The 21,825-nt window shown below is 50.2% G+C and overlaps 8 protein-coding genes across 8 annotated transcripts; 2 read left to right on the top strand and 6 right to left on the bottom strand.

Annotated features, from left to right (window-relative positions):
* Nucleotides 1-264: 264 nt before the first annotated feature.
* Nucleotides 265-3,113, bottom strand: N7511_004097 (uncharacterized protein; the record flags this gene model as incomplete). The annotated part of the gene is made up of 2 exons (XM_057126522.1): nt 265-2,572; nt 2,644-3,113. The coding sequence occupies 2 exons, from the start codon at nt 3,111-3,113 to the stop codon at nt 265-267; spliced, it is 2,778 nt and encodes a 925-aa protein (XP_056985412.1).
* A 724-nt stretch (nt 3,114-3,837) lies between these two features.
* Nucleotides 3,838-5,245, bottom strand: N7511_004096 (trans-hexaprenyltranstransferase; the record flags this gene model as incomplete). The annotated part of the gene is made up of 2 exons (XM_057126521.1): nt 3,838-3,999; nt 4,055-5,245. The coding sequence occupies 2 exons, from the start codon at nt 5,243-5,245 to the stop codon at nt 3,838-3,840; spliced, it is 1,353 nt and encodes a 450-aa protein (XP_056985411.1).
* A 525-nt stretch (nt 5,246-5,770) lies between these two features.
* N7511_004095 (proteasome regulatory particle lid subunit RPN3) lies at nt 5,771-7,833 on the bottom strand (the record flags this gene model as incomplete). Its single annotated transcript, XM_057126520.1, has 3 exons — nt 5,771-5,914; nt 5,981-7,278; nt 7,359-7,833. The coding sequence occupies 3 exons, from the start codon at nt 7,831-7,833 to the stop codon at nt 5,771-5,773; spliced, it is 1,917 nt and encodes a 638-aa protein (XP_056985410.1).
* Nucleotides 7,834-8,344: 511 nt separating this feature from the next.
* N7511_004094 (uncharacterized protein) lies at nt 8,345-9,186 on the top strand (the record flags this gene model as incomplete). Its single annotated transcript, XM_057126519.1, has 3 exons — nt 8,345-8,409; nt 8,461-8,823; nt 8,877-9,186. The coding sequence occupies 3 exons, from the start codon at nt 8,345-8,347 to the stop codon at nt 9,184-9,186; spliced, it is 738 nt and encodes a 245-aa protein (XP_056985409.1).
* A 1,157-nt stretch (nt 9,187-10,343) lies between these two features.
* Nucleotides 10,344-12,325, top strand: N7511_004093 (putative transcription initiation factor TFIID subunit 12; the record flags this gene model as incomplete). Its single annotated transcript, XM_057126518.1, has 2 exons — nt 10,344-11,951; nt 12,071-12,325. 2 exons carry the CDS (start codon nt 10,344-10,346, stop codon nt 12,323-12,325), a joined length of 1,863 nt encoding a protein of 620 aa, XP_056985408.1.
* A 758-nt stretch (nt 12,326-13,083) lies between these two features.
* N7511_004092 (uncharacterized protein) lies at nt 13,084-17,469 on the bottom strand (the record flags this gene model as incomplete). The annotated part of the gene is made up of 3 exons (XM_057126517.1): nt 13,084-14,901; nt 14,968-17,174; nt 17,232-17,469. The coding sequence occupies 3 exons, from the start codon at nt 17,467-17,469 to the stop codon at nt 13,084-13,086; spliced, it is 4,263 nt and encodes a 1,420-aa protein (XP_056985407.1).
* A 1,373-nt stretch (nt 17,470-18,842) lies between these two features.
* N7511_004091 (putative ubiquitin conjugating enzyme (UbcD)) lies at nt 18,843-19,641 on the bottom strand (the record flags this gene model as incomplete). Its single annotated transcript, XM_057126516.1, has 5 exons — nt 18,843-18,982; nt 19,034-19,217; nt 19,334-19,363; nt 19,489-19,534; nt 19,598-19,641. 5 exons carry the CDS (start codon nt 19,639-19,641, stop codon nt 18,843-18,845), a joined length of 444 nt encoding a protein of 147 aa, XP_056985406.1.
* Nucleotides 19,642-20,149: 508 nt separating this feature from the next.
* Nucleotides 20,150-21,608, bottom strand: N7511_004090 (acyl-CoA dehydrogenase; the record flags this gene model as incomplete). Its single annotated transcript, XM_057126515.1, has 4 exons — nt 20,150-20,196; nt 20,248-20,357; nt 20,429-21,344; nt 21,404-21,608. 4 exons carry the CDS (start codon nt 21,606-21,608, stop codon nt 20,150-20,152), a joined length of 1,278 nt encoding a protein of 425 aa, XP_056985405.1.
* Between the last annotated feature and the right edge of the window lie 217 nt (nt 21,609-21,825).

Raw genomic sequence — 21,825 nt, 5'->3', positions numbered from 1 at the left:
ATGCTACAGTCTACTTTCAAGGGCTTCGATAGTCAACACTATATTGGATGTCTGGGTCGCCTAATGACACAAGAGAGCTAGCTATTTGACTGGCACTTGCACTACTCTATGCTAGTAAGTGGTTACATGCAGGGATAACAAGCTCAGCATGGACCCATTCCCATGAGATTTCCACAAGGCAGAAGAAAGTCCAGAAAATAGACTATCCTCCATTTTCCTGTGTTATCTGAACAAAAGCAACAACAACAACAACAACAACAACCATCATGATGCAGGCACTTCCAGTCTTTCAGATCGCAGGGCCTCGGTGCTGGCAAGAGTTGAAGGCGTCTGATCAACAGAGCCTGGGAATTCCGCATCAGGGGCGTCGTCAGAAGCCTCCTCTGTCTCGTGGTTGAATGAAGAATTTCCAGTCCTTGAGGAAGTCTCGCTGTCAACAGGAGTGGTTTTCTTTAGACTCAGATCCGAGTCCAAATCACCAGGGGCCGGGCTGTTGGGTTCAGAGTCTTGGATTGCCTCCACAACAAGCAGCTCATCGGTGCTTTCATTGGTATGCAGCCCAGGACGCATTGGCTTTCTGTGATGTAGGGGTGATGGTGGTGCTTGTGAGTCTCCCGTTTTTGGGCGCTCAAACTCCGAATTTGTCCCCACAGGTTTCCGCTTGGGCAAGTTGGTAGGGTTTCTCTTCAAGGCATACTTGTCGGGTCGAGGTAATGGAGACCCAGCTGGTGGGTGAGGATGTCCACGCCCAATGGGTTGGTCAAGTGTATTTGTAGAAGCCGGAGAGGATTCTTGGCCCATGTTCGGGTCGCCTTTGCCGAACACACTCCAACTCCATTTCTTTGCGGCAGCAGTGGCTGACCCAATTGTCATGGACCCATTAGGCTTGTCATCAGATGATGTGCGTGCAAAGGACTTGGTGATGGTTTCGATCGTGCTACGTCGGCGAGCCTTGTCGCTGGTGAGTGACGTAGTAGAGCTATCTCGGGAGCTTCTCATACTAGAGAAAGAGTTACTCTCCATTCGAGTGGCAGAAGGTCTTTGCAGGCCACTGTCATTTCGGAAGTTGAAGCTGTCAATAGACTCTGCGATCGATGACTCGCGGCTATGGACTGCACTTTCTGGCACTGTGATGCCCCCGGTAGGTGGGGAGCTTCCCGGGGTTCGGTTGGGTGATGTGGGCGGGGAGCGGCTTGATATCTCGATCATAGCGCTGGTTGCATGGCTCTTCTCATCTCCTTGATTCTCAGTGACGACTTTGTCAACTTTGGCATTGTCTGCTGTGACCACAGGGTCTGCAGCATTAGAGAAAGTCTGCGACCGGATTGCTCGGGGTAAGGGTGTGTTTTCTGATCTCTCAATGCTAGTGGAAATTGCACTTGAGCTGTTTGTCCGCAGGTCTGGCTGAGACGACTTGGGGCCATTGCGTGATTTTTTCTTGGTCTTTATGGACTCGGAAAGGACAGGCATACTCATTGTACGATCATCCTTGGACTTGAGGACCTCAATAGGATCGCTACCGACACTCTTGGGGGTGGCCGGGGATTCACCAGATTCATCGGGTATATCTACCTGGTCATTCGAGTCTGGATCATCCCGCTGCCAGAGACCACCACGGAAAGCTTGACCTAAAGTATCGTGGAAGGGTACATCATCCCAGAAAGGTAAGACAATACTCTCTGCCACCACCTCGCGGATCTTGCTTTCAATCGTGCGTAGAATGAGACTGTATGTGATTTGTTTGGAGCTGACAATAGGCTCAATGTCCATCTCCATCTTGGGCATGGTCTCGAATGACATCCAGATTCGATTACTGGGTGGAGGTTTGAAGCGTACCAACAAGTGGCCTTCTAGCTTCTTTAAAACGACTGCAAGAACAATGTCGACTTCCCTTGCCTTGAAACGAGGACCCAAGTCGATGCGCACGGTGGCTGAAATTTCGAGTCGGAAATTTCCAGTGTACTGGAGGTCTGCCTCTATGCAGCAGTTCCCATCAACAGTCAGATCTTTCAATCTTGGATTGGTGATGAACGGCGCCCCTTCCCCCATATCGATTCGCTGTAAGCCCACCTTGCTGATAAAGTTGGGTTTGTTAACACGGGAGATCTTCTTTACGATCTTGCTGCGCACAAACTCCTCCAATTGAGGCGTCCGGTATAGCGCAAGGAACAACCTGCCAAGGAATGCATTGATCCAGCGTGTCTGTAATTGCTCTTCGGAGGAATGCAGCCTTTGTACCAGTGTAACAATATGTTTGACATCGAACTCTTGGTGTTTCGGCGGGCGATCAGCGGAGTCCCATAGCCGGTTCTGGTTCCGCAACATGACGATATAAAAGTCCTCCTTCTCCGACAGATTCTCAGAGAAAAGATAAAATGGCGGGGTCGGCCCTCCCAGGTCACCAAGCGAATCCAGTCGCCGGGAGAGACAGATGGCATTTCTCTTGAGCCACAGCTCTCCTTCTGGGATATCCCCTTCTCCGCCATATATTGAGACGTCATGGTGAGCGAGAGAGATGACATAACGAACTTCAACCTGATTGGCATCATCATACAGCATCAAATGGCCATGTCTGGAAGACAGCATTGATCGTCAGCAACCGGCGCTTACACGGCAACTCGCACACAACCCAGCAACACATACCGCAGAACAATGTAAAAGACATTCCGTGCCCGCTTAGTGGTCTTTCCATTCGACTTCGCGGGCTCAATACTAGGTGTTTGTTTACGATCGAACAAACTCCGGTACATAGCCTGATAGACGCTGGGACTTTCAGTCGCAACGACCTCGCCCGCGGGCGTCGTCCTTTCCGGCGGTTTCCCATTCACGCCCCCAGGAACATATTCACGACAAACGGCAAAATACCCGGCAGCGACATCGGACTCATGCGTGCGGTGGAATTTCTCGGCGAGCTGGTCGGTGCCGGATTTGAGACTATAGTCGTCATCGGCAGGCTGGTGGACGGGATCGGTCGCTTTCGCGCATGATTGCTGCGCTTTCGAGACGGTTGGAAGTGTGAGATAGGCGTAGAGGAGGATTAAGGACAAAATGAGTGGAATGAAGGTGATTCCACCGAGGGCGTAAATAAAGAGAAAGCTACCAAGCGAACCCATCGGGAACCAGTCGATCAATGCGGGAGGATCGAAAGCTCCATAATTTGGGAGTGCTACCTCCAACAGCGAAGAGACAAGGAACAACTGCAGAGACCGGCTCCAAGGTAAACGAGTGAGATAGAGAGGCAGCGAGACAGCGAAGTAGCGTGAGAGATGAAGACAAAGAGAGATAAGTTGGAGCAAGTGGAGTCGCAGCTTGCACGGGATGACGGAGGTTCTGGGTACGGCATTACACGTATGGTCCTGGTATTTCATCTATGATACTAGATTTCATATGGGTAAAGTGCGTATTTATATCGTATTGACATTACATACAAGGCTCTTCTGTGGACGTTAGTACCCCGCGTGATCCGACCAGCTGTCAGGAACTTGAAACTGTCCATGCCTCAAGTCAGTTGGGGGCTTTCTAGGGCCAATTTTGGTAGAGAATCATTTCGATCAAGTCTTGGCCTTGGGTTATCCTCAAGGTTGTGAATTACGATGACCCTCAACCCCGGGGCACCGAGCCAGTAGTAAAGCCCTGATCAGTACGATATCAATGGGAACCATAAGATGTCAGGGAGAAGAACATGCATGCATTGGTAAAGATTCAAAAATTGTATGTATCCAACCATCTAATATATATAAGTGTACACAGGCATAAAAAAGACAATGACCTGAACAACCAACATGGGCAGAGCTGAGAACAGAAAAAGGACATATGTTTACATGGGACTGGTTCCCTCTACTTTCTCCGGTTCATGGTCTTCTCGCACATCTCAATCAGACCAGTTTTGGCATCGCTATCAGGGAAGTCACTGATGGCAGCAATAGCCTTGTCAGCGTATTCCTGGGCCAGAACACGAGTCTGCTCAACACCATCGCTGCGGTAGACGATCTCACGGGCCTAGTATGATAGTCAGTATTCTGTGTGGCGGAAAGACTGGACATGAATCACTTACACGTTGCACATCACCCTCCTGGCGGAACTTGCGTCCAACGAGAGGACCAAGTTCGGGGTTGCTCTTCCATGCGAACAAGAGCGGTGCAGTGGCCAGACCCAATTCCAAGTCCGCACCAACTGGCTTGCCCATCTCCGCCTCAGTAACAGTGTAATCCAGCATATCATCCACAAGCTGGAAAGCCAATCCCAAGTTGCGGCCGTAAGCGTACGAAGCCTCAATGACCTCGGGCGCACTGCGGCCTAAGACCGCAGCGGAGCGACATGACTTGCTGATAAGACTGGCAGTCTTCAGATAGGTCTTCTGAAGGTAGTAGGAAAGGGTCTCGTCGGTGTAAACGGGCTTTGATTCGTCTTGCGCTGTGTTCTTCAACTGCATGAACTCGCCCTCGACCAGATTAGCAATTACAGTAGCCATCAACTCTGTCACCTCGGGGTCACGGAGACGAGCGAGCGCCACCGAAGCACGCCCAAGCAGGAAATCACCCGCCAGCACGGCCATCTTGTTTCCGAACGCCAGGTTCGCGGAACTGTTGGCGCGGCGTGTCACCGCATTATCGATGACATCGTCGTGCAAGAGGGAGGCTGTGTGGATCAACTCTGTGATCTCGGCCAGGCGTCGCTGTGAAGGCAGGATGTTCTCGTCTCCCAAAAAGTCATATTTGCTCTCGGCGGATTTGGACACGAGCGGGTTCATCTCTGGGTTGGCATCATCGAGGATCGTCTGTGCGGTGAAGGAGTCATCGACGGTAGCGGGTTTATCGGAGTAGGTGTGGTGCTTGCGCGGGTCCAGGGCTGTAGCCTGGGACATGAGGAGGACCAGCAAAGGCCGCATGTGCTTGCCCTCGCTGTGAGTGTAGTATTTGGCGACCTTGTCAAGCGCCGGGTGGCCAGAGCCAAGCAATTGTCGGATATTCTTCGTGAGGAACTTGAGCTCTTTCCCAACAATTCTCAACGGATCGACCGAGACGCCTGCAGGCGCCTTCGGCATGCCCTTCAAGATGGTCTGGGCCGCCGACATGGCAGCACCGAACGGCGAGGCATCTCTCCGGCGGGTAGGGTGATACTTTCGTGACTGAAAAGCAATTTGCGTTAAACGAAGGTCATCGCGGAGGCATTTGGTGCAAACGGAGGTCGCGGTCGGTCGTGATGAGAGGATCAGCCCAGAGGCCGATACGGTACGAGCTCCCATGCTGGAAGGTCAATTATAAAAGAATGAAATATTTCAAATTAGAAACATGGGAGCCCAATCCCAGGAATCGAAGTTGATGCAAGGTGTTTGCGGAGTATGAAGACAGGAACAATCTTGGACGGGAAGATTTCGAGCTCTCGGGACGGCACGGACCCCGGTGCAGCTCAACGCCTACAGATATCCCCGATGTCAGGATATTTGTCCGCAAATAGGTCTACAGGGTCACTCGTTGCTTAGAATAAGATAGGATCCCGAAAATACACAGAATTCTAGCATTTCAGACTCTACATACTTGGCAAAAGCAGCATCCGAGGCACAAATCTTTCCGGAATAAGTGACACAGATTGCGCCGGCCATCTTAGTCCTGCACATCCACCCTCGTACACGTCCGAATAAAGTCCAAAGCAAAATCGCAGAATTAACACACATGTTGAAAGAGGCCACTACGAGGTGAGTACCCCGTGATGGGGCCAGTGTGGAAGGGAAAAAATGCTGTATCGATTATGGAAACATCCACACTCCCCTTTACATGGCATCGAAATCGCCACCGGCATCTTCATCGTCCATGTCACCCTCCTGGATCTCCTTGGCGAGTTCCCGCTCCCGCTCGCGGGCTTCTTGGGCACTCTTGAGTTCCAGACGGTGCTGGTTCATGGGGAAACGCATAGCCTGTAATCATACGGGTTGTTAGACAAGCCACAAAAACAACGTGGATAGAGACTCAAAAAAACATACCTTGACACTTTCATCATGAAGAGCGAGACAAGCACGGATACGCTCGTGGAACGCTTCACCAGGCTCTCTGGTGGCGTAGATATCACCAACCTCCTTGCTCTTCATGAAACCGTGCTCGTGATCAAGAGTGGCTTCAATCACACCGTCCCGGATAGCCTTGGCGACAATGTACTCGGCAGACTCTTCGCTGTCAAGTCCAAGACGAAGACAGATATCCCGCAAAGAGATACGGGAGTAAGACAACGACATCATACGAATACCGGTCTTGATGACATTCTGTCTGAGGCGCAAAATCAGGGTGTATGTGCCATCCTTGCGGAAAGTCTCACTGTGAGTGTTGACAATGGTCAAGAATCCATCTAGGTCACCTGCACCGACTGCTTGAGAAAGCAGAAGGTAAGGGTGCATGGCCTGCTCCAAAGCCGGTTGGCGGAAGACAGAACGATCTGGAATATCGCCCATCAACAGCTCAACGACTACCAACAGCTTGTGAGAGGCCTGATAGAAACCGCGGGCAACAGGGCTGGCAGGTGACTTGCGGGTAGCGCCAATCAGATGACTGTGGGCCTCTGTGTATTGCAATTGAATGGCACGAATGCGGCCGAGGTAAAACATATACCGAGCGATCTGGTTGCTGGAAGCGGCGACAGGGAATGGGTTGTGGGAAATCAGAAGATCTGCCTGTGAGATGTGAGACGTTGACAGATAGTTGCGAAGCAAAAGTGTCATCACAGTAGCCTGTGTGTCGACATCTTTCCGAAGCACAGCTGTACGCAAAGCAGCCAACAACGATTGACGGATAGTGGTAACAGCCGCTGCGGGAGAAGGAGGGAGCGGAGCAATTTGTTCGTAGAAGAGGGAGTAGTAGAAATACACGCGGGCAGCGAGGGAATCCAGCGTACGGCGGTTGAGTGCACGCAGGCGCTCAATCAAGTCTGTTGAGAATTGAGCTCCTTTCTGGATCTCCCGCTTGTCGAAGAGATAGATCTGAACCAAGATGGATAAGTAGGCGTCCACCTCGGCAAGAGTCTCCTTGGGGGCTGCCTTGGCCTTCTCCGAATCCACCTCCATCTGCGAGCTAGCCGGGGCATTCTCGAAAGCATCGGACTTGCCGAGAGCTTCCAACAAGAATAAGGCTGTCGAATTGGAAGAGGTGTAGGTGTCGACAATAACTTCGGCGAGGACCTCGGGGGTGATGTGTTTCCGCATCGACGATATGGACCGCAGGACACGAAGGGTAAATCTGGGGTCGAAATGGGCAACGGCTCGCTCGAGTAAAGTGAAGTTCGTCTTGATGTCTAGTTCAATGACAAAAATTCAAGGTTGTTCGTTAGCAATTGATTCTTTGTTTTCTGATCCAGAAGAGAAATTGACAAACCTTGAATGGCCTTGGTCGTTGGGTCGACCTCAGGCTCCTTCTCAGCATCATCCTCTGCTCCTTCCATCGCCACGTCTTCTTCTTTATCCTTGCCGGATTTGGAACCCTTGGTCGGGGGCACTACTACGGTCATCTTCTCGTCACCTTTGCGGTCCTTGTTGGCGTTGAATGCGGATGTAGGCGCACCTGCCGTACCCTCTCCCATCTCAACATCCTCAGAACCATTCACACCATTCTCGGTTGACTTCGATCCGTTCGTATGCGAGTCTTTCTCCCCCATATCGCTGTTTGATGCGCCCTTTGCGTCTTTCTTGGCTGGAGCTGACTTGGCCTTGTTAGCGGCTGCGCGGGTGGTAGGCGCGGCCTTGTCTTTCGCACTCGAGCTCTGGGAGTTTGAGCGAGCCTTTTCACCGTTAGCAGATGAAGAGGTGTCAGATTTATTGTTTGATCGCAAAGAACGCCTTTCGGCCGGCATCTTTCTCAAGCTGTCGAGCTCAGGTGAGCAGCCACCAAGCTATCGGAAGAAGTAGGGGGAAGGGCGAGCAAAGTATAAAGACAGGAAGCAGAAAGCAAACCCGAGAGATCCTAACTGCCAATAACACGAATGTGATGAGGAAAAGCCTGTGCGGACAGATAGATGAAGTGGATGGGTGATGTGATGTCAAGATGGGATGGACGGGCGCAAGAGACCAGACGAGCAGCTTAGTCAGGGGGAGCTTACTGGCCGTGTCGCCGCAGTGCACTCTCGTGACAGAAGCTGCGAGAACACAAGGATGAGATTATGAAAGAAACCTTCTGACAACACGCAGAGCTGAAATCCCTTTAGAAAACACTTTCCAGGCCTCAATTTCGGTGTTGCAGCTGATGAACAGGCGGATTCTGAATGTTCTGCCTGAGGCAACTTTGCAGCTCGGAGTAAACAACGGCGCAAGAAGAACATTCACTTCACGCAACTCTTCACAGTTTAGGGCTCAAATACCGCAACTATGTCCCTCCTTAGTTCCCACTTAGAGCAGATCACACTATCTTCCAATGCTATTGCCGATTTACCGTGAGTCCCTTTGTCCTCCTTCATGCTGCGTAGGCTAACGCAAACGTCTAGGTTCCCTCCCCCGCGGATTTTCACCACTGCGCTATTAGGGTCCCACGATATCACAGCCCTGATTCGAGATACAGAAGCCCATGAGCGAGCTCTCTTCCAGGTTGACCCAGCCTCCAAGGCTCCCGGGCATAAACGCGCCGCACGACGCGGGACCATGTTCCCCGCCGAGCCTGAAAACGAGTCCATGGCCAGCCGAATCTATTCAGCGCGAAACAACCGCAACCAATCTGCAGTAGCGAAAGTTCTTGGGCATGATATGATGGAAGAGATCAAGCGATCAGCAGGCACCTCAACCCGAGGACCCCGCGGGGAGGTCAACATTGAAGTTCTCCTTAGAGGCGCTGAGATCCTGTGCAATGTCTAGTGAGTATGGGGACTCCAACAGTGCAAATCATCCTAGTCTAACAAATTCAAAGCCCCGTTGCTGGAGCACAAGAAAAGATCTCCAACCTCCGCTATCGTCATGAGCTTGTTACCGAGTCTATAGCTCAGCTGGAAGACCGTGTCGCAGCTAACACAGCGGAGCTGGATCAAATGAGACATTCTTATGGGGATGATCAAGATGACTCTATGCTTGCGTCTGCTACACAGCCGGAAGTCCCACATGTCACGGACGAAGACATTGAGCGCGAGATGGCTGAAATCCGAGACTTGGAGCGGAGGAAACGAACGCTAGAGCAACGAGTTGCAGGCATGGATCAAGATTTGGGAGGTTTGCTCGGTTGAGCTTTACATGGTCTCTAGAGTCTCTTCCTCCTGGTGACATTGATCAAAGGACCTGCTTTCAACTGGCAGAGGCTACGTTCTTACCCATCAAACACCAGTCATGCATCGCCGGTACCAGCGCCTTTTGACTGGACTCCATGCTTCTGATCAGAGCCCTATTTGTGGCTCCTCGCATGTTTCTAGTGTTCCCCTTCAGCTCCAATGCCCCCTAGACTATGGTCCTATGTCCTATGGTACTAGGGATCTAGGGGGGGGGTCAAACGAAATCTATACCCGGCAGGCCAATCCCCAAATGCCATGATTCACAACAAATGCAGTGAATCTCCATGACAGCCAGAATATCTTGAGTCCTACTTGCTCATAATGACGACGCTCTGTTCGTCTGGAGATCAATTGGTCTCAGTCGATATCAGATAGTCATTGTATTACACGACAATGACGATTGTGTCCACAATGTGCCAATGTCCGGCACAAATACCCATGCCGTTTTATGTATTATGACAATTATCAAGATCTACATAGGTAACTGTCTCCATCCTACCTAGCAATCAAGCTACCTCGTCGTGATGTGCACAGGTCCTAAATTCATTTCAAGTACATCCCATAGATCTCTTTCAGAAAAATGTAGGGCCCCTTTAAATATTATGACGACGAACATGCAGCATAGTGAGGCAGCGCTAGAATTTATAGCAGCCCTCAATATGAAGAGCATAAACTTGTGGCATCAATAGACAGTGGTAGGATTTATAGCAGCCCTTTCTATATGATTACAATGAGCACGCGACATCTTTAGGCAGCAGTACAATCAATGGCAGTCTTTTAAACATCAAGGCAACGGCCATAAGGCATATGTAGGCAGTGATAATCGTGGGCGACATCGTCCAATTCCAATGAAACAGGATGCCAAGACCAATCCTGCCCGGCGGTCAACCTCACCTCCGCCTCAAAGTTGCATCCAGCCAACAAGCTTCAATCTTTTCGGCTCACTCGCTCCAACATCTCTTTTAACATTCCATAGCTTCCTTGCTCTCACTTTTTATTGCCGGCTGCAGATATCTCCGTTGGGCGTTTTTTTATCGGACCACACGTCATCGAGATCGTTGGGTTCCTCGTGCCCTTTCAGTCCTCCGGATCGAAGCCGGAACTTCATCGCGAACATGGACGGGTCTCAGGGGCAACCTGGACAGCCCATGGCGGCACCACAACAACCGCAACACTCAAACCTCATTCGAACCGATCAAGTGCAAAAGCTGCCACACCTGAATGACTCGCAGAAGGCGCAGCACACGGCGCTGGTGCGCAGTCTGTGGGACTTGCTTAATACGCGCGATCCGAACAGCCACGAGTATCAGCAGGCTCACACAAAGTTGTCGCAGTTGTCGCAGAACTTGATGAAGGGGATGCGAATGTTCCAGGCGAACCGACAGCAGGCCATGCAACAGCACCAGCAGGCTCAGGTGGCCGCGCAGCAGGGACAGCAGCCGCCGCAGCAAGCAAGTCAGGGACCTCAGGGGGCACAGGCGCAACCGGGGCAGCGTACCCAGCCTAATAACCCGCAGTCGCTTAATCAGTTGCTTCCCCAGATTCAGGCGCAGGTCAGCTCGCTGAACTTTTTCCTGCCCCCAAACGTGACACCGGAGCAGGTACAGACCTGGATTCCGGAGGCTCGGTTGCGATATGGTATTGCTTTGCAAAAGCAGCAGGTTGGGCGCGCGCGAATTGCTGAACTTCGATCATCGTATTCTCAGAGACAGGCGCAAGGAAATATGAACCAGGAGGAGATTCAAGAATTCAAAAACAGACAGCTGGCGGCCGAAAAGCTGTTCCGCGAGGGTAGTGAGTTCCTCAACAAGTTCAAGGAACAGCAGGAAAGCTTCAAGATTCAGGCACAGCAAAATCCCCAGAGTCAGACCATGAATCAGGCAGGACAACAGGCAGTATCACAGGCACCTCAGACGCAAGCCGCTGGAGCAGCTCCTCCAGTAGCGACTCAGGCTGTCCAAAATGCTCAAGGAGGTAACGCAGGAAACAATATGCAATCCGGTCAGGCTCCTACCCCAGCACCCCACACGATCAATTCTGCTGTGAATGCGGCACGTAGTCAGGCTGGACAAACCGCGATGTCTCCCTCGGCCATGCAACCCGGACAAACACCAGCACCCCAATCCGCAGGAAATACCCCCGTCCCAATTAGTGCGCCGCAACCTCAGGCCCAGCGTCCGCAACCCCCATCTCAGCAAGGAACTCCAGGAGCACAGGTAACTTTCAGCCAAACCCCCAATCCGGACGGCTCAACTCCAACGCCAACTGTGCCTCCCCAACAGGTGAACCAAGGCCCGCCACGTCCCCTGTCTCACCAAGCTGCGATCTCACAAGCCGCGCAGACCTACACCAACCCTACCCCTCAACAACAAAACACCTTGAACCAGCAAGCCCAGGCCCAGGCCAACCAGGCTCATCCCCAGGGATACCTCGCCAATCGCTCAACCGAAGCCACCTCTCGCAACATCAACATGGCAATTCCTAAGAATCTCAACGTCTCCACCCCCGAACCCGTCTCAATGCCCGCCTCACGTCCTTCCCTCTCAGGTGGCCCCAGCCACAGCACCATGGGTATGATGGGCCAGCCAGCAATCCAAAAGCACCCCGGTTACGTCCTCGAAGGCGAAGGCCAGCGCGTGCTGAGCAAGAAGATGCTCGATATCCTCGTACGCCAAGTCACCGGCGGCGGCGAAGGTGAAATGCTCACTCCTGACGCGGAAGAGGTACGTTACGCAACCAGTATCAAACATTAACCCCCAAATCCAAAGTATCGCGAAAAAAAAAATCGAAAGTGAAGTTTAAAACCAAAATGTCCCCCAAAACTGACTCACTCAAACGCTAGTTCATCCTCCAAATGGCCGACGACTTTGTCGACGACGTGATCACCCAAGCCTGCCGCCTGGCCAAACTCCGTCCCTCCTCCACCCTCGAACTACGTGACATCCAACTTGTCCTGGAGCGCAACTACAACATGCGTATCTCCGGCTTCTCAACTGATGACCTCCGCACCGTCAAGAAGCCCCAGCCTAGCCAGGCCTGGACGCAGAAGATGTCTGCCATTCAGGCGGCGAAGGTCACCCAGGGCAGATCGGAGTAAACGAATCCACTGCAGAAATGATCTAGATTCATATCTGGTCGCTTGCAATTTGCAATATTTCCTCATCTTTTGGTTTCTTTGCGCATTGCACTCAACTCTGCACAATATCAATGCCCATTTCTATCTTCGTCTTCCAATATCTGATTTCTGGTTTCGCAGTGGTTCAATTCGGGGGCAAGGCGTGTTACTCATCTTTCTTCGGATATTTTACATTTTATTTCTTTCTCGTTTCGTTCCTTTTTTTTTTTTCTCGAAATGCTTTTTGGTTCTCTGTTTGAACACGGCGTTGGTTATGGATGGGCAGGTCTTACATATATTTATTTGTTTCAGTTTATGCGTGGTGGAAAGGAAGGGAACTTTGCGATAGTTGCCATTTCTTATTCTTATTTCTATTCTTATCTTTCTGTTTCATTTATCTCTTAGTCTAGTTTCGTTTTCTTTGCAAGCAGTGCTTGCATAATGATAGTGCCTATCCTGGCTTCTCTATTTTTGCTTCTCATGTCTGTAGATGTAGAGCTGGCTGGTGGTGTAGTCTGATACTCATGGATAAAATTGACGAATAGACCAGTCTCTCAGGTTTAATCAAAGATACCTTTGTTTCCTGTCAAGTGAGACGCATTTTGATAGGGAAATATGAATATAGTTGTAGATATAGACGGTTTTGTTTCTTATGGAGAACTGCTTGTACTATCAACCTCATGATAATATCTCTCCCTCGTTATAATACGTCTCTCACGCTTTGTATACATCTTCCCTCACTATAGCAACGTCAAACCCGTTTCCGATGCCTGTTCATTTTGAACCAATGCTCGGTGACAATGACCCAAAGGCATATGAGTGTTCGAGAATTTGAGGAAGATGATACGACCCGATGAACAACCAATAGCCGCAGTGCTCGCAGACATGGCGAACAGCTCATGACTGGCGGGTCGATACTCAGGTGGTAGCCAAAGAATATTGACCCCATCATGGGCTATCCAGGACATATCATTATTCAATCCATACCCATGTTCCTTTGGTGATGGTTTGGCAAAGGCACTCGGCATTATGATACCGAGCAGTTGGTCAAGTTTGAATCCATATAGGCCAAGTACATCAAAAGATTCGTCTTGAGGCATTGAGATGCACTTTTCGGTCGTCAGATCCCAGATATTGACTATATCGCCAAAGCACGCTGATGCGAGTCGGTTTCCATCTTGTGACCAAGCGACTGAGACGGCCAATCCGCTATCAACCTCGAGCGTTGATATACACTGGCTGGTTTCCGGGTCCCAGATTTTGACCGTCTTGTTTGAGAATGCAGTTGCAAGTCGACTTCCTTCTGGCGACCAGCAAATCGAGTGGATTTTACGGCCTCTTTCTACCATTTGGGCGTGGAGATTGGTAGACGTATCCCAGATCCTGACGGTGTGATCTGAAGCCCCTGATGCAAGTCGACTTCCGTTTGGTGACCAGGCAAGTGACTCAATTGTTCCAGTATGTCCCTCGAAAGTTGACAATTCCTGGCCGCTGATTGTATCCCAAATTATGAGTTTTCCATATAGAGCTCCTGATGCGAGTCGGTTTCCGTCTGATGACCAGGAAACTGAGTTGACTATATCATTGTGCCCGTCGAGGGTGAATACATTTTGACCAGTGTTTGTATCCCAAATATTGATAGTCTTGTCCCGGGATGCTGACGCGAGTCTGCTCCCATCTTTTGACCAGGCTAATGAACGAACTGAATCGGTATGCTTTTGGAGCATTAAGTTGCATTGGCTGGTCGAGTTCCATATGGTGACTTTATGATCCATGGCTGCTGATGCGAGTCGACTGCCATCTGGTGACCAGACAAGTGAGCCAGGGTGCTTGTTATATCCCTCAAAGGTTGAAATGCAGTGATAAGTGTTTAGCTCCCAAACTTTCACAGTTCCGCCAGCTGAACCCGAAGCAAGTTGATTTTGTGATAGAGCTATCGAGATGACCGGAGCGGTGTGTCCTTCGAGGACTTGCACGCACTGTTCAGTGGTAGTATCCCAGATTCTCAGGGTCGCATCAGAAGACGCTGAAACGAGCTTGCATTCGTCTTGCAGCCATGCAATTGATGTGACATTGTAACGATGCCCATTGAGAAGTTTGCATTGGGCGGTACCAGTTTTCCAGATCTTAATTGTCTTGTCATCGGCTAACGCAAGCTGGCCCTGTGACCAGGCAATCGAGCTGGACATTCCATTGCTTCCCTGGAAGGTCAACGCACAATGACCAGTGACGGGGTTCCAGGTTCTGACAGTCTTGTCCCAGGACGCAGATGCAATTTGGCTTCCATCTGGTGACCAGACAACTGAGGTGACATCCCGAGTATGGCCCTCCAGGGTTTGGAGACAGGTACTCCAGCTCTTCTCTGCTTCTGGCGTGTTCAAAATCCAGCTTGGACTTTGCGCTTGATAGCAAGTTCTTGTCATGCTTTGCATTGGGCTGAAAATAAGAGGTGAACTGTAGACCTGAAGTGGACTGCTCTCGATGGCGACTTTGTTGTACTGAAAGAATCGAGCGGCATCTGAGACTCGGTGCAAAAGAACTTGTGGCTCGCCAATTTTCTATTCCGCCATTCTGGTCAGCATGACAAAGTTTTTCCTATGTATAACTTATGCATGGTCACTTACCTGAAGTAAGCTTTCAAGCTTGAGTATGGATGCTATGCCTTCGGTGATGCTTTCAAGAATGCTCAGGGCTTCTAGCCAATGAAGATAGTTCCGCTGTAGGAAACGATCGAGTGAGCCACCATCTTGAAGGTCTTTGTTCAAAATTTGGCTGGAATAGCATGCGTCCATATGTTCAACCCAGTGGACAACCCCATACCGGATTGCGGCCAAAGGGTCTGGATCTGGCCTCTTGATCCCCTGAATTGGATACCCGGGGTCATTTATACTGTAGATATCACGTCGCAGGTTCAATTCCATGGTCTGTAGAGATCTCGAGAAAATATTATAGTGCACATTATCAACGCCATCAGGGTATATCATATCAGACTCCATTTGCAGGAAAAAGTCTTTGGCTGACTGGTGAACTAACGAGATTGTGTGTCCTCGCAGAGACAAGAAAGAACCACAGTTTCCTATGATGTCTTCTAGATCATTTGCCTCATCTTCAGACAATTGAATGTAAGACGGTATCTCATCCAATGTGAGAGGGCGGTAAACGGCCGTGGCGACGCCGAGAAGAGTCTTACAGATCTCAGCATCCTCCGACTCAATGATTTGGTCCAACATTCGCTTGTAAAGGTCATTCAGGCCGGAAGGGTATTCTTCCAGCTTTGCCAGAACGTGTCTCTTTGCAATTTTCGCGAGTTGCTTGCAAACCAAGGCGACCCAAAGAAACGTGCCATTTGCATTAAGAACGAGGTGATCTTGAACCCTGTGTCGCAGTTCGGGGCTGTAACCGTTTCTTTTTGCTAGGGCATTGATCTTATGCTGAATGAAAGAATCAACAGCAGCTAATCGAATGCTCTCGTCTTCGAGAATCAATCGTGTTTGCTTTGCATCATGGAGGTCTTTCTCAATACTCGGCAAGTTGCGACTTGAGATTAGACACTTGACGTGCCAATTCGATGAGATTTCAACTAGAAACCTCAGAAGCTTATCCTGATCTCTTGTACACTCGTCAAGCGCGTCGATAACCAGGTAGGTCTCTTGCAACACCGGGTCTTTGAGAATATCGATAAGTACTTTCCGTAATGCAAACCAGGCGTTTTGTCCTTCAAAGGGCCCTTCGCCAACATGACTCTGAAGTGAGGGTTGCTGCTTCACAAGCATAGATATCAGTCCCCGTAAGACCGCGGTAGCATTGCTGATGTCCTGGTTACTTTCTTGAAAGAAAAAGAACGCGATGTTGGTGCCCTGCGTGGGTAATTCGTTGATGATTCCGCAAAGCAACATTGTCTTGCCTTTGCCAGGGTCTCCTTTGATCCAGAGAAGGCCACGGCTAGTATGCCTCCAGGTTTTGAACTGGTCATTCTCGAGTACCCAGCGGTATGAGTCTTCGAGAAGACCACCTTTGTCATCCTCAATTCGTTCTTTGTCGTCAATGGGATTCGTGGCCTTGAGATTTGCAAGGCATCGTCGATACTCGGCGTCAGACATATGTTTTTCAACTGCCTGGGCATGGTTGGATATAGTTTCCAAGGTCTTGCGTGATCTCCGACTTTCCTCTTGGATCTTTTCAAGTTGTCGTAGACTCGCACCACTCAATGCCTTCCCGGCATTCTGATGCAGAGAACTTTCTGTCTTCTTGATTGACTCCACTTGAGCGTCCCAGCTGTCATACTTGGTGACGTCCTTGATGTATCTCTTGCCCGAGCTGCTATAAAACCTCAGCACGCTTTGCACTTGGAAGTTGATCACCAGTTTGTATAAGTCTATCAAACTCTTCATGATTTCATCCTTCAAACTGTCCGTCATAGACTGAGAGAGGAAATACGGCTCCATCTCAGCATAGAAACGGATTTGCGAGCTGACATATCTGAGACCCTCCTGATTATCAGCATCGACGACGGCTGGATTTCTCAGAAAAACAAGCAATATTGAAATTCCTGCCATCGCAACCGGTGCAAAAGGAACATCCTTGAGCGCATCTCTGGCATAGGCTTGGATCCAATCTACACCGTGGGCGAAATTTCCCACCGTATCTTGCAGGCTCATCTCTTTTCCAAAGATTGTCGATTTGAGTCTCCCGTCTTCAATGTGGTTGAGGCCCAGCTCAGCTATATGTTTTAGTTTCTCTCGACGGGCTGTCACGTCATGCTGGGGAATCTGGTTTCTGACATCGCTACTATCTGCTTCACATTCTGAGTCCGATATCGAATTTTGCGGTGCTAGATAGCGTTATCAACATTATTGAAAAGCAAGCATGGCTATTGCCCAGTACATACCTTCGGTGAGTACTCGAGACAAAAGACCCTCGTAGGCGGCCCACGTATCAGGATGTTCTTGTCTCAAGGCGTCATATGCTTTGTCCCAGAGGGAACCAGGTTCGCTTTCAGTAACCGTATTGTCTTCTGTAGCCTGGGGAGTGAGGCTTTTCGTTCCTTTGGGGGATGTCTTATCAGAAGAAGCAAAGGTCTTGTCGATGGATGAAGTTGATTTCTGATTCCGGGAGCTCGTAGGCATCGACCGATTATTGTCTTCTGGGTTGTTCTCTTTGGACGAACTCCGCCTGAAGAGCCCTTTTAACCGGGGTCTGAATGATCGTTTGCCGCTCATCGTCTTGGGAGCTCGGTACAGATAGAGCAAGGCCCTTTTTAGTAATTCAAAAATCCATGGAATGTATTCCGAGTGGAAATCAACGCTTCATCATTATTCATATATACCTTTGAAGAGAAGCAAAACGTCCTTTTATACCTAAGCTCTTCTTGCTATCCGGCCATTTTGCGTCGGTGCCGCTAGCCCTGCATAGGCTGCTGAAAAGGACTTGGTGATATGGACATGCATTAACGCATTGGTCATGTTTGGTAATTTGACGAGTATGGCCAATCATTTGTCGCTACGATGCAGGCAGCCGAAGAGATGGGGGCAGTGTAGAACCGAGCTAATTGACGGCGTCAAGATCTGAAACGTTCTATGGCTTAACTATTTTGGGGCCGAAACCCCAGGGGGTTCCCTACGAGCGCCATGGCGCCTTTACCGCCGAACCCATGGAGCTCAAGGCATATCATTGATTTTGATGGTTGACTTGATCTATCTAAGCAGCCTGGATCTATGGTTATATACAAATGTGGCCGTAAAATGGCTACTAGTCGAGTACGAGACTGAGTAGCAATGCTACGATGGGATTACGGTCAGAATGTAGGTATAAATCAACATCAAGGGACCTGCCTGGATTGTGCTATTCGTAGAAAAGATAACGACCGCTACCACCTAGCACAGGATACGCAAGACTTCACGATGACTGAGTCCAAATTGTCGCCAACTGCAAGTAAACTCCAAAATTCATCTTTCACCGTTGAACCGCATAACCCAACCGAACCAACCCGCGGGGAAGTACCGTAGAAAAGTCGAAGTGTTCTGAAAGTACAATCCATCCTTACGAGAATTCTCAGAAAGGAACCTTGAGAAAGAAAGATGCCAGGAATGAAAATGTTGGTCGTAAGGATCGTTGGAGTATGACATTGGGTCCCAGAAACCCTCAAAAACTCAACACGAAACGGAAAACCCCCCAATTCGCGCAAACTCGTACGCAAAAGAAAAGCAAGCAAGCACGATCACGAAGAGACAGGCATTGGAATTTGAGGACATAGAAGTGGATTAAGTCATAGGGCAAGAAGAAAAACGTTTCTACGACCACGGGGACGCCAGACTTTCGCGGGTTCTGATTCTAACATGGTTGCGGGGCACAGGAACGGGGAAGTGGGAAAATGCAGAGCGACAGAGTTGGAAAAAGATCGAGAGGTATTGTGTGGTCGAGTGGGAGATCATAAGCGCCGAGGAGAAAGGTGGGAATGGAGGAGCGAAGAAAACATGATATTGATTGTCGTTTCAGATTCTCAAATAGCGTACTTGCGGGTCCATTCGCGGGCTGTTGCCTCGTAGCGACGGAGGTCGGTCTTGTAGACATGCGCAATTTCGGGAACAAGAGGATCATCCGGGTTGGGGTCTGTGAGCATCGAGCAGATGGAGAGCAACACTGCAGCATGTTAGATGAAAAACGCATATGTAGAGAGGCATAGTTGCTCACCCTTGGAAATGGTGAGTGCGGGGCTCCATTGGTCCCTCAAGATATCCAAACAGATGCTGCCGTTGGAGTTGATGTTGGGGTGGTAGATGCGGGTGGTGAAGTTGACTTTAGGAGGCTTGAAAGGATAGTCGGTAGGGAAGTGAATGGACAGGAAGAAGACACCGCCTGAGTATGGGGAGTCACCCTAAAGAGGACATTAGTACCGTGCGGCTGAGAATTGATCCCTCTGGATACGTTGGGAGGGGGGCAGTTGGCCTCCCCCCTCCCAGGGTCCCCAGAGAGCAAGAGAAGACAACTTACAGGACCCATGATCGTTGCTTGCCAGTGGAACTAGAGCCAAAAATCCTAGTCAGTTATCCATATTCATGTGAATCGATATTAGGCCACTGATCAGCCGGGCACACGTGCCCCGCCACAGCACCAACGCCAACAAGCACCAGAAGGGAATCTCATACCAGGTCCTCGCCGACGGGACCAGCGGAGCAGGATGAGGGGGGATCCCTAGACGCAGATAAAGTCAGTTCTGCATAGATCGCAAATCGTCATCTCTTGGGCAAGGCTTACCGTCCGAGGTCAGTGAGTTCCTTGTTAATGCGCTTGAGAGCCATGACGAGCAAAGAGAAAGTAAACTGAAAAAGAAGACTGGACGAAGATTAGAAGTGTAGAAAAAGAAGGAGAAGGGGGAGGACATACGATTACGTCTTTGTGTGGAAAAGAAAGAGAAAGAAGAGAAGATTGAGAGGGGGGAAAAGTGGGCGGGTGTGACTCCTTACAATACCAATACCGCCACCAGATGACACATCCTGAATCATCCGAATTGGGCTATGCAGCGTAGAAGTAGGCAGAAGAGTACGGAAATACGGACTTAATTCCTGATTCATGGATTGAGCCTCTGAAAATAGGGCAGAACTGGGGTCAGATTCAGGTGAGATTGAATTATTCATTAAAAACAATGTAAGCCAATGAATCTTCTACTGTATACATGGAGTAAGTTGGATGGTAATCCTGATACCGTACGGTATCTGCCCCTCGATGATGTCACGTGCGGGTGAGGCGCCAAAACCCGGCTTAGATCAGACCGTATAGTTTCTTTTGTATGGGATGTATGGGATGTGTCTAAACAAAGGCCTGCACACCGGTGATGGCACGGCCTAGAATCAATGCTGTATTTCTGCATTAGTCTCTGTCCAACACATCAGGCTTGCAGGACTTACCATGGATATCGCTCTGGCCCTCGTATGTCTGCACCACAAACAGATTAGCCACATGGCGGGCAATGTGGTATTCATCGCTGGCAGCATTTCCACCAAAGATCTCTTGTAGACTAATATAAAGGTCAGCAATGTTCTCAATCATCAAGGAGGCTGCCCAGGTGGGTCAAGAACAGGAACATACATTCTAGAGTTAGCCAAGGCTCGATCACAGTTCTGACGCTTGACCATAGAGATCATCTCGGGCGTAGCCTTGCCAGCATCTTTAAGGCGAGCGACCTGCACCGCAGCAAGAGTACCATAGGCAGCATCCGTAGCAGCATCAGTCAGCTTCTTCTGAACAAGCTGGTACTTGGCCAGCGGGTTGCCCTTGAACTGTTTGCGCTCAAGACTGTACTCGCGCGCACGGGCAAGGCAATCCTCCAAAGCGCCCATGGCGCCAAAGGCAATGCCCAATCGGGCACTGTTCAGACAAGTAAATGGACCCTTCAGGCCCTCCACCTCAGGGAACATATTCTCCACCGGCACGGGGCAATCGTCCATCTGGATCATACCAGTAATAGAAGCCCTGAGAGCGGTCTTATTCTTGATAGCAGGAGTCTCAAACGTACCCGGCGGGCAACGCGAGCGCTCAACGACGAATCCACGAATCTTACCTGTAGACTCGAGCTTAGCCCACACAAGGGCAAGGTCACAGATGGGCGAGTTGGTAATCCATGTCTTGCTACCGGAGAGCAAATACATGCCCTTCTGTGTGGGGTGTTCGCGCGCCACGGTCTCCATAGATCCAGGGTCGGAGCCGTGATTGGGCTCTGTCAGGCCGAAGCAGCCAGCCAGCTGGCCCTTGGCCAAGCCAGGGAGGAAGCGTTCCTTCTGCTCTTCTGTGCCGAACTCGTAGATGCCCGTCATGGCGAGCGAGCTCTGCACGGACATGCCTGATCGGTATCCTGAGTCCACGCGCTCCACCTCCTTGGTGATCAGGCCGGATGCTACGGTGCTGACACCGGCACAGCCGTATCCTTCAATTGATGCTCCGAGGAGACCTAGCTCACCCATTTCTTCCAGAATGCGTCGGTCATAGTCCTCGTTGCGGTAGGCCTCTGGAAAAACACTGACGTCAGATTACGATGTAGGAGCAGCGTGAAGGAAAGGTACATACCCAGCACTCGTGGCATGAGCTTATCTTGGCAGTATTGGCGCGCTGTGTCTTGGATGGCTAGTTCTTCCTCTGTGAACAGTTCTGCCGCCTGCAGAGGATCCTCCCAGTTGAAGACGGCGGACGAGGCATATCGACGGCCTGCCACGGAGGTAGGACCTGCCTGGATTGAGCGCGTTGCTGCGCGGAGAAGAGATCGGTTCATCATGATCCAATATTATATGAAGGCGTTTGTACAAGCAGAGTATAAACCCAGTAGACAATTGTTGCGGGGGAAGCTTCAAATATGCACTAACGGCGGAGAGACCTCGGCAATTTTACAAGTTTGGGGTAAAGAAAATCACCGAGGACGGGGACTGAATTACATATACAAAATAAAGATTGTTGCACTCGGCTGTTTAAATAATTATTGGACGAGTCTGATT

Source organism: Penicillium nucicola (genome assembly GCF_028828085.1).
Source record: "Penicillium nucicola strain IBT 29836 chromosome Unknown utg000003l, whole genome shotgun sequence".
Taxonomy (NCBI): Eukaryota; Fungi; Ascomycota; class Eurotiomycetes; order Eurotiales; family Aspergillaceae; genus Penicillium; species Penicillium nucicola.
Note: the sequence above shows the minus strand (reverse complement) of the source record. Positions and strands in the feature narration are given on the sequence as shown.